General features: G+C 52.1%; 2 protein-coding genes across 3 annotated transcripts in view; one reads left to right on the plus strand and one right to left on the minus strand.

Annotated features, from left to right (window-relative positions):
* Positions 1-16,282, minus strand: part of LOC137147326 (zinc finger protein 850-like) — a 37,495-nt gene that overhangs the window by 7,533 nt on the left and 13,680 nt on the right. Inside the window, exons 3-5 of the mRNA XM_067539341.1 lie at positions 6,731-6,894; positions 4,408-4,736; positions 1,336-1,445 (exon numbers count right to left, since the gene is read on the minus strand). Coding sequence (XP_067395442.1) covers positions 1,336-1,445; positions 4,408-4,736; positions 6,731-6,894 — 603 coding nt within the window. The remainder of the gene's footprint in view (positions 1-1,335; positions 1,446-4,407; positions 4,737-6,730; positions 6,895-16,282) is intronic.
* Positions 139-11,007, plus strand: LOC137147325 (zinc finger protein 774-like). Of its 2 annotated transcripts, none has more exons than XM_067539340.1 (3): positions 139-173; positions 6,153-7,679; positions 8,437-11,007. In XM_067539340.1, the coding sequence occupies exon 2, from the start codon at positions 6,167-6,169 to the stop codon at positions 7,070-7,072; it is 906 nt and encodes a 301-aa protein (XP_067395441.1). In that variant the 5' UTR covers positions 139-173; positions 6,153-6,166; the 3' UTR covers positions 7,073-7,679; positions 8,437-11,007. The 2 variants fall into 2 exon arrangements, with proteins under 2 accessions (XP_067395441.1, XP_067395440.1); XM_067539339.1 differs by lacking the exon at positions 139-173 and adding an exon at positions 4,066-4,636.

Here is a 16,282-nt window from a genome sequence, read left to right on the forward strand (position 1 = left end):
TGAAAACTGCAATTTGCAACAGACCTTCAAGGCATACTCCTTGTCTTGTGGGTGCAAATACCGCGCAGACTATCTCCATGGTGTTGCCTCGCAGAGGAATGGTTTGTCTGCAGGAACACTTTGAGTTTCCCCAAAGAACCCGCGCACCCTGTGCAGAGCAGTAACACATTCAGGTGACTATAACCACAGGTTATTTTTCTAATTCTCCTCCCACATACAACAGCTGTTAATGTGACAGACCCTCTGATCCAAACCTCTTTGAAAGCACAGGGGCTGGATATGAATTCCCAGCTGTAAAGCTGGGCCACTCGTTCTGAGTCTAGGTTGGATTCTAGACCTGGCAGAGTCCATATGTTCCTGCTCTGGCTCAGACGCAGCTGAAATCTGGTCTCATGCGATTTTGGCCTCCTATGGAAGAAGCCCTGTGAGAGCAGCTGCTCTCGTGAGATCCCTGCCATTTGGGGATGAAATCTCACAAGAACAGCGAGGGGGAGCTCAGTGCCTTTGAATATTAGGGTGATCAGACGTCCTGATTTTATAGGGACAGTCCTGAAATTCAGGGCTTTTTCTTGTATGGGTTCTTGTTACCTCCCATCCCCATCCCGATTTTTCACACTTGCTCTCTGGTCACCCTGTTGAATGTAAACCCCCTAGTCCTGGTTCAGCCTCTAACCCACACCCCAGTCTAAGACTAATCTAGATGGTTCCCTGCCATAACCCATCTCTAAAATGAGGTTCTTCAGACCCAGTGCACGTCTAACACATCTCAGGCCACGTTTTCAAATGGAACACGCAGCCGATGGCAGCTGTAAAACATCCCATGCGCTGCAGAGCAATGCGGCGCTCACAACCCATCCCAGCTTTACTGTGTACGGCAGACAGGTGCAGCTCTGGTGTGCATGCTTCCTGCGCGTAGCAAGGCAGCGTTTTTCTAAAAGATCTGCTCTAGGACTCATTTTGGGGTGCTCTCTGGCTTGTGTTACACGAGAGGGCAGATGAGATGCTCACCCGGTTCCTGTGACTCTGGGCTGTTTAGATTTGTGCCTCTATCACTGAACCCCAGCCGAGAAAGGCATTTCACCTTTTCATTACAAACTGCTCCAGTAGCCAAGTCCTCACCAAGGTACTGAGAAAACTGCAGGCTGCAGCTTAACTGATGGACACAGCCTGACATCAGGACACAGACACATTCTGATCTCCGTGTCAATCCGAAGCCACTTCATTCAGTGGAGTTGCTCTGGATTTACTCCAGCGTCACTGAGATTGCAGCTTGCTTCAGGAAAGACCCTTCAGTGTATTTAGCTGCAAACACAACATTCATTGTGCATGTCCTACCTGAGCAGGGACCTCCTCGGCCATTCCCCTCTGGCGCTGGAATGAAGCCGGTGTGGCTGGGCTTTCCTGGCTGGAACTCAGCAGATAAGGAGGACTCCAACGCTCATCTTCTTTTAACAATCAGTAATGTTTAGAGATCCCTATTCCCCCTTCTAGCCACCTGGTTTCTTTCAATGGCTGCCAGCACAGAGGGGCTCTGATCTGACTGCCGCACAAGTTACCCAGAGAGGCGGTGCAATATTAGCTAGGAGCAAAGGGGGAAATCTGCAGGCAGGACTACAAGATTTTTTTCAAAAGCAAACCCTGACCAGCTCAGGGCGCTGCGGAACCAGGCGGTCACGCACCGAGATCACATGTGTGCGGTGTTAGACCCAGAGCCCCTTCTATTGTAAGGGTTTCACTCCAGCACAGCTGCGGTGCATTCCTGGGAGCGGTAGTCCTTCCCCGGAAGGTGCTACAGCTGCATGTGATGATTGTACGGGTGGTTTTCAACCCTAGCAGCGAGGGAGAACTACACTTCCCATCACCCCGCAGAGCCGTCATCCTAAACCCTTTGTTTTCTGCACGGCTGCGGTGGCAAACCGTTTGCACTGCCCACAGAGCCCCTCTGCTCTGCATTGCAAATCATTTTCTTTCTGATTAGGAATAAGTGACCAGGGACTCGAGGTCTGATCCTGCAGCCCTCAGCGGAGCTGCTTGCATGAGTCAAATCCTCAGATATCTGGGGTCTGGGGACCGGCCCGGCACTGCGTTTGAGCCAGGTTTTCAGGGCAAGTCTCCTATGTTTGTGGGCCCCCTTTATTTGTGGGTACGTGTCGTAGTGTCTAGATAGTGACGTACTGCCCCCAAATGTAAGTGACCAGAGTAAGTGTGGTGCAAATATTCTGGCACAATTTATTGCAGGTGCAAACCCGCTTGGGGAAAAAGGCTTGGTACAGACTTCTTTAACAATCAAGTGCGTTGTTTTCGCCTAGATCCTATGGCAAGGGGCGTGTTATCAATGCATGGATACAAGAAAAGGATTAGATCTTACAAACTGCAGGATGATTCGCCACAGTTTAAACCCGTGGATTCTCTGTTACTGGTCATTTGTAGATCACGGGAGGGTGTTCTTCTAGGAGCTCTGCTTTAGGAGTGATTTTTGAGGCAGTTCTCTGGCTTGCGGTACACCGGGGGTCAGACTTGATGATCACACTGGTCCCTTCCGGCCTTGGAGTCTAGGCACACAACATTCAAGCTGCCCTCTGACCTTACCTGGACATTTCACCCTCTCCCCGCCCCTTTGTCAGCAGGTAGAGCTTTGTAGGCACCCCAGCGGAGGTGAGTTTTAGGAAGGGATTTACAAGCGGGCAGGGTGATAGCTGGGTGGATTTTGTTGGGGAGCTTTTACCAGGTGGCATTGAAGAAAGCCCAGACGTGTCTGCGGGTTGAAGCTGAGTGGTGGGCAGCGAAGGCTGGGTAAGTGGGCCATGCAAAGGTGGAGTAAAATACTAGGTCAGATAGGGTGAGGCTAAGTCACAAAGTGCCTTAAAGAAAAAGAAAAGCCGCTTGTGTTGGCTGCCGTGGAGAAGGGGGAGCCGGTGGAGGGCTAGAAACGGGATAAAGTCAGGATGAGCTGATAAAGCAGGAAGGTGTTAGCAGCAGGATTCAGAATGGCAGATAAGGACTGTGAGTTTCCCTAGCCCAGCGGATCCCAAATTTTCAAGTGTCCAGACCCCTTTTCAACCGCCAAACCTTTCACGGACTGCCACCTGCTGCTAGTGTTATTTGAAATGGTACGTTTCCGTGGTGAGGATGGTGTTATTTTTTCTTTTTGCAGACCCCCTCTAGTAGCCTCGTGGACCACCAGGGATCCGTGGACCACAGGTTGGGAACCGCTGGTCTAGCCCTTAACTGAAGGGATGGGGGCCAGGTCTGAGTTTTTAACAAACTTTCTTCTGCGTGCGTCTCGGGCATCTGAGTTACGTGTGTCAACGAAAGCAAACAAAGCCCAAAGCATTTTAAATAGGCTGAAAAACAATGACCTCCCCGCTCAATTAATCAAAGGTCACTTCCATGGTCTCTTTAGTTGCCATAAATCTAGTTCTGTCTGTTTGTCTGTCTGTCTTTATGCCATACTCATCATGATAGTATATGAGAAATTCCAGCCATTCCGTGTTTTCTAGTCGTCCATGGAGTCTTCCAGGACAAAACAGATTAAATGAGACCTACATTTCTAAGGTAAAGAGCAAGTGGGGGGACGGGAGAGAAACAGCTCTTATTTTTAAATACATCTTAGAGAACTTTTTTTGTTAAAAAGGCACCAGCCCCCTTTGACCGCTTCACCAGTCACTGTCTGGATTCCCCTGCATGAGAGAGTCAGATTTGCAGGGACTGAGCCCGGACATGGGGATAATCTTGAAGGATCCCTTAAAGATGAGGGGACAGGGGGCAGGAGCATGTGATCCAGTGTTGTCCTGGCCAGGTGGGTCCCAGGATATTGGACAGACAAAGCGGGGCAGGGAATATCTTTTATCTGAGCAACTTCTCTTGGTGACAGAGACCAACTCCCGAGTGTACACAGAGCTCTCCTCCAGGGCCGCTGCCGCCCGTGGCTCAGGCAGTTTATGCGGCCAGTCTCAGCTGCTGAGATCTGTTCGCCATCCCTCCCAGCCCCGGCAGAAACAGGAAACTGCCGCAATCCCACGCGATCGCGATTCCTCCCAGGAAGTGCTGCAGCCGGCGGCGGGCCGGGCCGCTCCCAGGGCTGCGTTGCAATTGTGTGTGTGCCCGGCTGCTCCTCGCCCACACACCGCGGAGCGCTGGGCTCGCCGGGGAGGGACTCGGAGACAGCAGCACCTGCAAGGACCAGCCGGTTTTTTCCAGCCCCCCCCCCCGGCCTGCGCGCTGCAGCTGCAAATCCGCATCGGATCCGCTCCCCACAGCTCGGGGCTGCAGGCCGCCTCTCCCCCCCCCCCGGCCAGCCGGCCCGGCCCCCGCCGCCGGTCACTCCCCGTGGCCGCGGAGAGCCGCTCCGAGCCGGCAGCCGTTAGCAGAGGGCAGCCGGTGGAAAGGCAGCCGGGAAACCCGCACCGGCGCCGCATTTCGGCCAGGCCAGGCGGACCCGGCGCCGGTCGGAGCCCGCAGCGAACATCCCCGTTTGCACGGAGCCGGGGCTGCACAGACGCGCGAAGCCCCGTCTCCAGGAGACCGCCCGGCGGGGTTTGTTGCACAAACATTCATCGGCTCGGCGCTGGTCCGCAGAGGACGCGGTACCGGGCTGCCTGCCTCGGGCGGAGATGTGAGCGGGGATCGGGACCGGGTAAGGAGCCGCTCGCTTTGCTGTTTGCGGACCCGAGCAGATGGAGGCCGGGCGGGGCAGAGCCACTAAAGTGAGGGGCGGGGGTTCGCTCTTGGGGGCGCTGCGGAAAGACCAGGGCGTGGGAAAGCCCGGGGTGCGGGGCTGGCTGTGCTGGAGGTGACGGTGCAGGGGTGTGGAGGTGTTGGTGTGTTCGTGGTAGTGCATGCACACGCGTGTGTGCAGCTGTGAGTGCATGCACACGCCTCTTCCGAAAGCAGATCGCAGGCAGCGAGGGCACAAGCTGCTGAGCCGTGGGGCAGTGGGATGGAAGCAGTGCTGCTGCCCCAGCTTGCATTGAGTGCAAACTCTGCCACTGCCTGGCTGTGTGACCTTGGGCACCTCACTTCATCCTTGTCCCACTGTAAAATGAGGTTAATGTGCCTTGTCTACCTCCCGGGGACATTGTGAGGCTCAGCGAATCCATGTTTGCTCCTCGCTTTGAGGAGCTGCAAGGCTGGCTGTCTAAACGCTGAGCAAAATGCACAGGGCCCAATTGTTAGTATTTTATGATCCAAATAGTCACGCTCACCTGATCCATTGCATTCTGGGACTCTGGCCCATTGCATTCTGGGACGTGTAGTCTCGGTGTCGGCTACACTATGAAGGTTGAGGTTGTCTGATATCAGTTTCACTTTGAGGAAAGCACATGCATCACTGGGGCTCCTGGGGCTCCATGCAACCTGCTACTGGGGAAATTTGGGGCACCCCAGTTCAGCTGCTTTAGGTGTACCAGCAGCATAGCTCCTCGCACAGGAACAACTTCCTTCTTGTCGCTACGTATTCAAAGGATGAGGAGTCCCGGCCTTCAGCCAGAGCACCCTGTGCTGTGAGTCAGGCTACAACAGGCGGAGACCTTCAAGGAACACACGGCCGTGGAAGGAACGGGGTGTGTGATTTAATAAGTGGCTCTCTGTTCAGTACTGAATAAATACCATGGTGTAGTGCCAGGATCCCTGCTTCTATAGGTCCCATCCTCCGGGTGAGGTATTGAACACAGCATGGCCCTGATCACTGAGATAGTCATTACAAATCTCCTGGCACTCTTGGTAAGACTTAACGTCCTGTTTAACTTTGAACTGGATTGATGGCACTGTCTTTATTTCAGTTCCCCCTCCAGTTGAAATTGGGTTCAGGGTTCTTCATTTTGAGTCCTCAGCTGTTGTGTAGCGTTGCTGTGTGGTGTTTTAGAGCTCTAGTGTTCCACCCTAGAGGAGGCTGCATTTCCCTTTAATCTCTGTATCAGTTTATATTCGTAACATGCACTGGGGATATTTCGAGTGAGGGTGACAAGTCAGTGGAATGGGGGTATTAATAATAATAATAATAACAATAACACCCAGATGTCTTCAGGCAGAGCTAATGACTGTTGGTGCTGACATGACGGTGAGGGGTCTGTTTAGTCACTGTCACACAGTGTGCCAACGGCTCTTTTCCACCAGTCCATGGGTTAATACCTGCAGTGTATTTGTTTACCCAGGAGATGACGGTCCCATGAATGCAGATCAGCAAGAGGATCTCATGACTCACCTGACCACCCCCACTGGAGAAAGGCCATTCCCGTTCCCTGCTTGCGATGAAAGCTTTAGCGATGAGAAAAACCTCGTAATCCACAGCCAGGCGGAGGAGAGAGAGTACAAATGCATTCTGTGCGGGAAATGCTTCAACCAGCAGCCCAGCCTGACCCGGCACCAGAAAAACCACACGGGGGAGAGGTCCTATATCTGCCCTGAGTGCGGGAAGAGCTTCAGCCTCAAGCACAACCTCATCATCCACCAGCGCACCCACACGGGCGAGAGGCCCTACAAGTGCAGCGTGTGTGAGAAGAGCTTCAGTCTGAAGCAGAACCTCGTCACCCACCAGCGCATCCACACCGGGGAGCGGCCCTTCGCCTGCCCCGAGTGCGGGAAGAGCTTCCGAGAGCAGCGATTCCTCCTCAACCACCAGCGGACCCACACGGAGGAGCGGCCCTACGAATGCGGTGACTGCGGCAAGTCCTTCAAGGAGAAGCAGACGCTTGCCAACCACCAGAGGACCCATAGCGGGGACAGGCCCTACCAGTGCCCCGAGTGCGGGAAGAGCTTCAGCCAGCGCGCGTTCCTGGTGACGCACGAGAAGACCCACCAAGGGGGGAGCCCGTTCACCTGTGGCGAGTGCGGGAAGAGCTTCAGTTGCAAGAGCGGCCTGGTCACGCACCAGAGGATCCACACCGGGGAGCGGCCCTTCAAGTGCCCCGAGTGCGGGAAGAGTTTCAGCCAGAAAGGCTCTCTGAAAATCCACCAGAGAATCCACACCGGGGAGACCCCCTTCAAGTGCCCTGAGTGCGGGAAAACCTTCACGCAGAAGATAAATCTTACTACCCACCAGAGAACCCACCTGGGAGAGAAAGCCCTGACATGAGCCTGACAGCGCCCTGAAAGCTTTACAGAGAGGGCAGCTCTGGACGACACAGGGGACCTCCTGGAGGAGCGCATAACCGCGCTGGACGTGAGAGACCGAATGGCAGAGACCGCCCGTGCGAACGTCCTGAGTCTCCACAGCGCCTCCTTTCCTTACAAAGCCCTGGTTCCCCGCAGGGACAACCATCGTCTTCGTGCACTGACTCTGGGGCTCCCTTTGCAGCTGCTGTTCCCATTGTGCCGTCAGGTTTGTGCTCTTCTGTGCCCAGACGCCCCAGGAAGACTCCAAGTCCTAATCCCCTGGCTCCAGGGTGCCGGCCTCGCCCGCCAGCGAGGCAGTCTCCACCCACGTCCCTCTCCCAGATCCCTTGTTCCCTGAGGCTTGGGAGCCGATGAAGTAAATGAGGGGAGAAACACTCGACGAAGTTCTTGAGCACTGATGTAGGGACCGGTCCTCTGAGGCTCTGAGTGCCGTCAGCATCCTCCGGCCTCCTTTGGAGACACTTGGCATCTTGCAGGACCAGGCCTGCTTCTCAGAGATGCTGAGCCCCCCCTGCTCCCGTTGGCTCCAGTGGGGACCGTCAGTGGCCAGCGCCCCTGGAAATTAGGTTTGTTTCTAGAGAAGCGCCCTCTTCACTTTCTCTCAGGCTTGGAGCATCGCAGCCTGTAAGGCCTTAAAGCCAATAGTTCTGGCCTGGCCAGAATTCAGCCCCGGGATCTCTGCAGCCAATCACGTTCTGCAGCGCGGTCCGCAAGTGCCCTTATCTTCGACATGGGCTTGTCGCTAACAGACCGCAGGGCTCAGGGGGACCTGGCTGCTCAGAAGGACTTGACGCCATGCATGCTGGGATCGGTGTTCCCCACAAGCCCTTCCTCCATCTAAGGGTTAGGGCGGCTGCTCTCCCTTTTTGCCCATTAGATATGGCCCTTGGTGAGCTGGTAAAGTGCCCTCAGCTGGGGAGGGCTGGGCGCTTCTGCTGTAGCTGCTCTTGGGATAGTGGAAGCACGGCTCAACCAGCAGGTCTGAGCTATTCGGGCGGGCGGCTGCCTGGGAACGGTGAAAAGAGAAGAGGAGGCGTGCGCCCCTCGAAGGGGGTGTGGCTGCACTCTCCCAGCTCTTGGCTGAACCGACAGCCCCTTGTGACCATTGCAGAGCTGGGTAACTTACAGCAGTCGTCTGTCATGTTGGTCCAGCTTACCCCCTCCCCACGCTCGCTCTGGGCTGTTTGTTCACGGGGCTGGCCCATAAAGCACTATATATATATATATATATATACACATGCTCAGTGTCATTGGCATTATTCTTGTAGTTAGAAATTGTCCACCAGCGCATGAACTAATCTCTGAATGTGTTCATTTATCCAGGCAGCGAGAACGCTGGGTATGAAAAGAAGCCGGGTCTCGTGAGTCATGTGTAACGTTAACACATTTGATGTGGGGAAACACTTCAGCCAGCAGCCCCCGCTCCTAGAAAGCACACAGGAGAGAAGGTGGCTCCCTGAAACAGAATCTCATCCCACATCCTGAAATCCAGCGCAGAGAAACTGCATTATCGGCATAATTAATAGAAAGCTTCAGAGACCAGAGATTTCTTCTAAATCGTCAGGGACCCTGCTGGGAGGGGAAACTGAGGAAATATAGTCATTGCTGCCAAACCTTCAGGGAGAAGCAGGCTCACAAATCCCCAGGGAACCCGCCCTGGGGAGAGACTGTCCCAATGAACTGAATGTGGGAGAGGGTTGGTCTGAGGACGGTCCTGATGATGCATGAGAAAATCAACACAGGAGGGGTCCCATTTACCTGCTCTGAGCATGGGACAAGCCTCAGCTGTGAGAGCGACCTCATTATACTCCAGAGAATCCACACCAGAGAGAGACCATTTAAACATTCCAGGGGAGGGAAAACTTCACGTGCAAGATAAATCTTACAACTCCCCAGTATCTGCACCAATCAGATCGCCTGACTAGAAGTGGAGACCTAAGTAGCTGCAAAGATAAGCTAAGAAAAATGCTCTCCTCTGTGGGAATCACTGGGCATAGTTCTGTGACTCGGCCTGTGCATGAGGTCCGAGTAGATGAGCAGAGTGGTTTCTTCTGGCTTTAAATTCTGTGGATCTGTAATTCTGAATATATGCCTGAGACCTCCTGAAGGTGGGAAAACGTTATGTTAAAACACAGGACAATTGGTACAGGAGAGACATCAGACAAATGTCCTGTATGTTAGAAAAATCTTCCTTGCCTCCCTTTGCAGTACGGGACGCTCAAAAATCTCCAAGTGGTGCACTGATCAAAGAGTGTTTACTCTCTGGCTGCTGTTACAGGCCAGTTCAAGGAGGGCTGCTATGCCAGTGGCATGTGATTTTATCCCTGTTTTTTCCCCGGTGAGGTATTTCCCACCTCCTGGTCTAGTGTGCTGGTCCCTTTTGGTGCTTTGTGTTTCTGTTTCTGTTTCTGTTCTATGCCTGAAGATTCTGGGCCGAAGGGGAAGGTTTCATTAATGTTCTCAAAGGAGGCAAGTTGTGGCAGCGTGTGAGGAGGGCCAGGACTCATTCTGTGTCCCCTGGGAAAGGCAGCGGTTGGAAAAGGTCATCAGCACAGTCGGCATAAAACTCAAGAGATGTAACACACGCACAGTTCCGACCTGTGTCGCTCACAGCAGTTCAGGTGCTTCAGACAGAAATGGTTTGGGAAAGTGAATTTTCCTTTCATAGTTTTCTGCCGTTCGCTCAATGTTACGCGTCACTCCGCCTGGACAGTGAAACCAGAGGGGTCAGTTTCAGTTTCTGTTTATAGCCAGTTTCACTTTCTGGGTCTCAATCTTGTTACTGGATTCCCAGTGCCGGGGGGGAATAGCAAACGTCTGGAAGGAGGGAGTTCATTTCAGCCGAGCTGTATGGAGGTAAAATTAACCCAGCTGATGCATCCAGAAATTAACGTATCAGAGACCAGACTTTAGGGTCCAGTCCAACTCCTATGGAAATAAATAGTCAAGCTCTCATTGACTTCAGCTGGATCCTGCAAGATGCCGAATACTCTGGACTGGAGCCAGCAAAGCACAGAGCTGTAGCGTGTGCACTGACTACTCACCTGCTTGAAGTTAAGCAAGGGCTTAAGTGCTTTGCTGGATCAGGGCCAGAGTGCTGAGCACCTGGCAGGATTGAGGCCTTAGTGACTAAAGAGCAAGTATTGTAACCCCGTAGCCTACCGGCTGATAGGGTGCCCATGCTGGCTGAGAGAGCGTGCGGGTCTCAGTGTCATAGATTCATGCAAATGCTCCTATCGATAGGAGGTTGTTGAGAGTCTCACCTTCCCACCACCTTTTATTTAAAAACAAAAAATCTAAATTCTGTCTGTAATCCTGGGGGATTGGCTGGGTCAGTTCGTCTTTGGGAATGTGCTGGTGCTGCTTCACCAAGACCTTTCTATGGCTGGACAGTCCCGGATTCCTGATTAGGGGGCAGGTGATGGCTTATGTTTCTGTAGAGGAGCCTGGGTCTGTAACTGTCTGCGTGAACGCTCGCAGCGATCCCTGCCTGTGCAGGAGTGGAGAGATGGGGTGATTAAAGGGTGTGAAAAGGTGAAGAAATATGACAGGAGAGTGGAGGGGAGGGGCATGCCTGGAGAGGGGTAGTCCTGGGGGAGCAGCCGTTAAGCTGGGAGTGGAAATGAGGGGGTGTATCTATGGTACTGTAGCGGGAATGCTAGAGATCAATAAAGGAAGGGGTGTTTTGAAATGCTTCTGCATTGTGTGATCAGTGCTTTATTTGAAAACCTCTCCTGATCACGGCTCACACGTGATCATCCAACAGCAGCCCCCAGCTGGGTGCAATGAATGCGGCAGGGATTGCCCGGGAACTTCAGCACTTAAACCGCTGGCTTCCACCAGTTCAGCTAAAGTCGAAACCAAACTAAACTCCCTCGTGGTCGCTGGGGCCAGGCCGATACAATCCCATGCACTTAGCCAGTGGAAACTGCTCTGGACCTCAGAAACGGCGTCCCATCGGCACGTGAGCGGGGGATGCTGGTTGGGAGGAATGCCACCTTCACATCATCCCCATGGAAGCTCCCCCACCAGAGCTCTGTGTGTGCAGGTCACACGGGTTTCCCATCCAGGGGCGTGCTGGCCACCTCCTGGTCCAGCCACTGCAAGGTTCACTGAAACAGCACCTCTCGCCAAGATGTGTGAGACCCAGAACAGAGCCGGGCGGAGCAGGGAACAGTTTGCTCTTGCCGCCACCTCAGCTTTCTCTGTTACAGCAGTTCCCTTGCGCTGCTCTGTAATGATCTCACACCCGTGTTCTTGTGGCTTGTCCCTGCATGTTCAAAGGGCCCTGGCCGGCCCTGCCAGGAGGTGAATGGGATTTATTGAGATGAAAGGAAAAGATTCACACAGGAAACTGGGGTTTCTTTGGAGGTCACTTGTATTCTGTGTGGGCCTTTAAGAAGGAGATCAGAGACCTCCCTGGTCACATATGTGCCAAAGAATAATCATAGAATCATAGAATCATAGAATATTAGAGTTGGCAGGGACCTCAGGAGGTCATCTAGTCCAACCCCCTGCTCAAAGCAGGACTAACCTCTGCTATATCATCCCAACCAGGGCTTTGTCAAGCCGCAGCTTAAAAACCTCTAAGGATGGAGATTCCACCACCTCCCTAGGTAACCCATTCCAGTACTTCACCACCCTCCTAGTAAAAAACTTTTTCCTAATGTCCAACCTAGACCTCCCTCCCTGCAACTTGAGACCGTTGCTCCTTGTTCTGTCATCTGCCACCACCGAGAACAGCCTAGCCCCATCCTCCCTAGAACCCCCTTTCAGGTAGTTAAAGGCCGCTATCAAATCCCCCCTCACTCTTCTCTTTTGCAGACTAAACAAGCCCAGTTCCCTCAGCCTCTCCTCATAAGTCCTGTGCTCCAGCCCCCTAATCATTTTTGTTGCCCTCCGCTGGACTCTCTCCAACTTGTCCACATCCTTTTTGTATTGGGGGGCCCAAAACTGGACACAATATTCTAAATGCGGCCTCACCAATGCCGAATAGAGGGGAATAATCACTTCCCGTGACCTGCTAGCAATGCCCCTCCTAATGCAGCCCAATATGCCATTGGCCTTCTTGCCAACCAGGGCACACTGCTGACTCATATCCAGCTTTTTATCCACCGTTACCCCCAGGTCCTTTTCTGCAGAACTGCTACCCAGCTCGTCGGTCCCCAGTCTATAGCTCAGTGGGTTTCCCAAGCAGTACAGTCAGTGTGAGCCAGGTGAATGTGTGCTTCTCCCGAACACCCGCTGAACCGACAGCACTGTTAATGCCTTGAGAACCACAGTCTCAATACCTCATTTCAGGCATGGTGGGCTGTGAATGTGTCACCTAATCTCGCCCATCGGAGCTGTTCTTCCCCAGAATCCCATGGGACGCAAGATGAAGGGCTCTGCCGTAGCTAAGGAGAGCAGCGCCTCCACTGTGCCCCAGCTCCTTGCAGAGACCTGGTTTGATCCCTACAAGCCCCGTGGCGCCCGCTGGGGTCTGGGAGCTGAGTCTCTGGCCAGTGTTTTTCTGCGCACTGAGCCGCAGGGCCTGGTGCTAGGCAGCACCATCTGTTTTATCTGGCCCCAGAGCATGAACCTGTGAAGTGTTTGTTTCCTTCCCAGCGATGGGAGGAAGATGTTTGTAACCTCCCTGAATGGCCAGTCAGTGTGTCTATGTCAGTGTGCCTATGGCCTGACGGGTCTGAAAGCCTGAGTGAGAGAGGACAATTCTCATCTCCAGGAGAAGACCCTGGGCGTCTTGGTTGATCACAGGGTGACTATGAGACGCCAATGTGATGTGACCATGAGAAAAGCTAATGTGGTCCTAGGATGCATCAGACGAGGTATTTGCAGTAGAGATAGGGAGGTGTTAGCACTGTTATACAAGGCGTTGGCCAGACCTCATCTGGAATAGTGTGTGCAGTTCTGGTCCCCCATGTTTAAGAAAGATGAACTCGAACTGGAATAGGTGCAGAGAAGGGCTACTAGGATGATCTGAGGAATGGAAAACCTGCCTTATGAGAGGAGACTTGTTTAGCCTAACCAAAAGAAGGCTGAGGGGAGGTATGATTGCTCTGTATAAATACATCAGAGGGATAAATACCAGAGAGAGGGAGGAATTATTTAAGTTCAGCACCAATGTGGACACAAGAACTAATGGATATAAACTGGCCATCAGGACGTTTAGACTTGAAATGAGATGCAGGTTTCTAACCATCAGGGGAGTGAAGTTCTGGAACAGCCTTCCAAGGTGAGCCATGGGGGCAAAAAACATCGCTGGCTTCAAGACTGAGCTTGATAAGTTCATGGAGAGGATGGTATGACGGGACAGCTTAATTTGGCAATTGACTGATCTTTGACTGCTGGGGGTAGATATGCCAATGGCCTGTGATGGGGTGTTAGAGGGGTGGGTTCTGCGTTACTACAGAGAATTCTTTCTGGGTGTCTGGCTGGTGAGTCTTGCCCCCATGCTCAGGGTTTAGCTGATCGCCATATTTGGGGTCGGGAAGGAATTTTCCCCCAGGGTGGATTGGCAGAGGCCCTGGGGGGTTTTCGCCTTCCTGCGTAGCATGGGGCACGGCTCACTTGCTGGTGGATTCTCTGTATCCTGAAGTCTTTAAACCATGATTTGAAGACTTCAATAACTCAGTCATAGGTTCGGGGTCTATTACAGGAGTGGGGGGTGAGGTTCTGAGGCCTGCGTTGTGCAGGAGGCCAGACTAGATGATCATATTGGTCCCTTCTGACCTTAAAGTCTACGAGTCATCTCACCTAGTCACATGAATCTAGCGTGTGGTCCTCAGAGCCCATCCTGCAGCTCGTCCCTTTTGCTCTCTCCCATGTACCCTCAGAAGGCCCCACTCTCCGGCTGGGAGGGCTAGACCGAGTTGCCTTTGGAACAATACTGCACGTTCAGTCACTCGGAGACGGTCAGGAGGCAAGGAGTGCGCTCCCAAAGCAGGCACGTCTGCTGCCGCAACATACCCCCAGCCTCTGCTGGCCCGGCGGTAAGGGACTAATCCAAGATCCCCAGCACCTTGCATCCATGTGGCTGCTAGAATAAGAAACTACATTAAACAAACCAAAAAACCACAAACAAAAACAAGAATTTTCTTCTAACCACTTAACTAGCTAGAAAGAAATTCTCCATCGTCGGCTCACACGTAAGGAGAACTGTGCAATATCCGGGCTAGCGGGTGTGTGTGTGTGTCTCGTGTGTGTGTCTGGAGCCAGAGACAGGCTGAAAGCCGCACAGCTATTGTTTTCTCAGGGTCACGGCCTTCTTGAGAGGCAGCAGAGGCCTGTGTTTTTGGATCTGAGGAGTCCCACTGCTGCCTGAGTGCAGCTGAGCCGGTGGCAGGGGTCTCACAAGTGGCCATGGAACATTACACGGTGTCAGAGAATTTCCCAGCCCATTGAAAAATTGTCACATGAAACAGTCTGTGCGAGAGGTGGATTCACAGCCTCCAAAGGGAAGAAAGATTGCCTGTCTGCAAGGTCCAGTAGGAAATGCTCTGATAACTTTTTTAAAATGTTTCTTTCTCATTAGATTTTTGAAAACCAGGGCTGCTAACAACTGCACACAGGAGCTTTTTGCTTTTTGCTGGGACATCACATGTCTAATTTGCTGTCCACTAGCAGCCCCAGGTCCCTTTCAGCCATTACTGCTCTCCAGGGGTCTCCTTCCCCCTGTGTATGTGAGATTCTGGTTACTTTCCTTGACATGCACTAACTGCTTTTTTCCAAGGTGATCTTAATTTAATTATTTCCTGCCCTGGCCTCTAATCCCACTAGGACCCTGGGGATTATTTCCAAGTCTTGACTGATGTTTGCAGCTCCTTCCAATTTAGCATCCTCTGCAGATTTCATTTGTGTGCTGGTCACCTCCTCTTTCAGATCGTTAGCTGAGATGTTAACTAAAACAGGACCTCTCACCAGTTCCTGTAAAGCCTGCAAGACACCTCCCTAGATCAGGGCAGCTGACTATTTTTGATTACTCTCTGTGCACATACCCCACGGATGGGAACCAGAAGAACATACATAGGTTAGACTGATGAGTCTGCTAGCCAGTTTTCAATCCAAACCAATACGAATAAACGTCTCAAAGAAAATGTTGAGTCTCAGAATCAAATGTTTGACTAAAACCCAAATATATTTCACATTTATGATTTATTGCATTCACTTCACCCACATCTAATCTTTTCTACATCTGCCTTGCAGACCAGGCACCTCAGGTTGGGGCTATCTATAGACAGCAGATTTATGTCTTGTGCAGTACCAAACACATTCTCAGAGCTTAACATATCCATCATCGTAATAAACCCATGCTCATTATTGCTCATGGTTCTGTTCCCTGTAGCTGATTAATAAATTTTTTTCCCCTTAATACACGTTTTATTGTTTTTAGTAGAGCGATGAGCTACTGACCTTAACTGCCAGGCTCACTCTCCTCACCACATTTGAAAATCAGTCCCACATCTAAAGAGAATTCTGTGTTACATTTCACTACAAAACAACAGGCTGGGTAGCTTCCATCTGAACACAATTCAATGGTAAGGAACAGACATCAGCAACTCTTCGTGCTGATTGTAATGTTTGTGTGTTAAGGACCAGATAGTAGACAGGAACTCTAAACTGGAAAATCTGTGAGGCAAAGCCCTTCCTTTATACCTGTCTGTAAAGTGCTCAGCACCTGCTGGCGTTATGCAAATAAGAAATGATCATCAATTCTAAGACAGCCTGCATTCACAGCCTGCGTCTGCATCACACAAACGGCACAGTTACAGCTCATTCGTCTCCCGGGTCACCTTTCAAAACCTCTTCTTCTCTGGCATTGCCTTGCGTGGTGTTCCCCAGCACCCAATTTCATCAGCCAGTGTCCCAACGGATAAAGAACGTGTTAAGAATTACCCAGGAGTTGGCAGGAAACAGTTTGGAAGCCCTTGTGACCACACCACAACACTCCTGCTCCACAGCATGCAATTCTTTGCTTCCATTTGCTGTGGCTGGACTTAAAATCTGGAAGAACGAACATCTTAGCATGTGCTTTGAGCTAATCTTTCTGCTTCCCAGTGGCTGCCAGAACTTGGTCCCATCCCTCGTGCCCCACAGGGTCACTGATGAGTGTCCCATCTAGACCTGCCCCTCCTGCAAGAAGTGCACACACCTGGCGGTGTTCTGAGTG

The sequence above is a fragment of the Emydura macquarii genome, unplaced genomic scaffold (genome assembly GCF_026122565.2).
Source record: "Emydura macquarii macquarii isolate MOO-44397 ecotype Brisbane River unplaced genomic scaffold, CSIRO-AGI_Emac_v2 contig_532, whole genome shotgun sequence".
Lineage (NCBI taxonomy): Eukaryota > Metazoa > Chordata > Testudines > Chelidae > Emydura > Emydura macquarii.

Bases quoted from the DNA above. Each gene is read 5' to 3' on its own strand.
- LOC137147325 (XM_067539340.1), top strand. From the start codon at position 6,167: ATGAATGCAGATCAGCAAGAGGATCTCATGACTCACCTGACCACCCCC.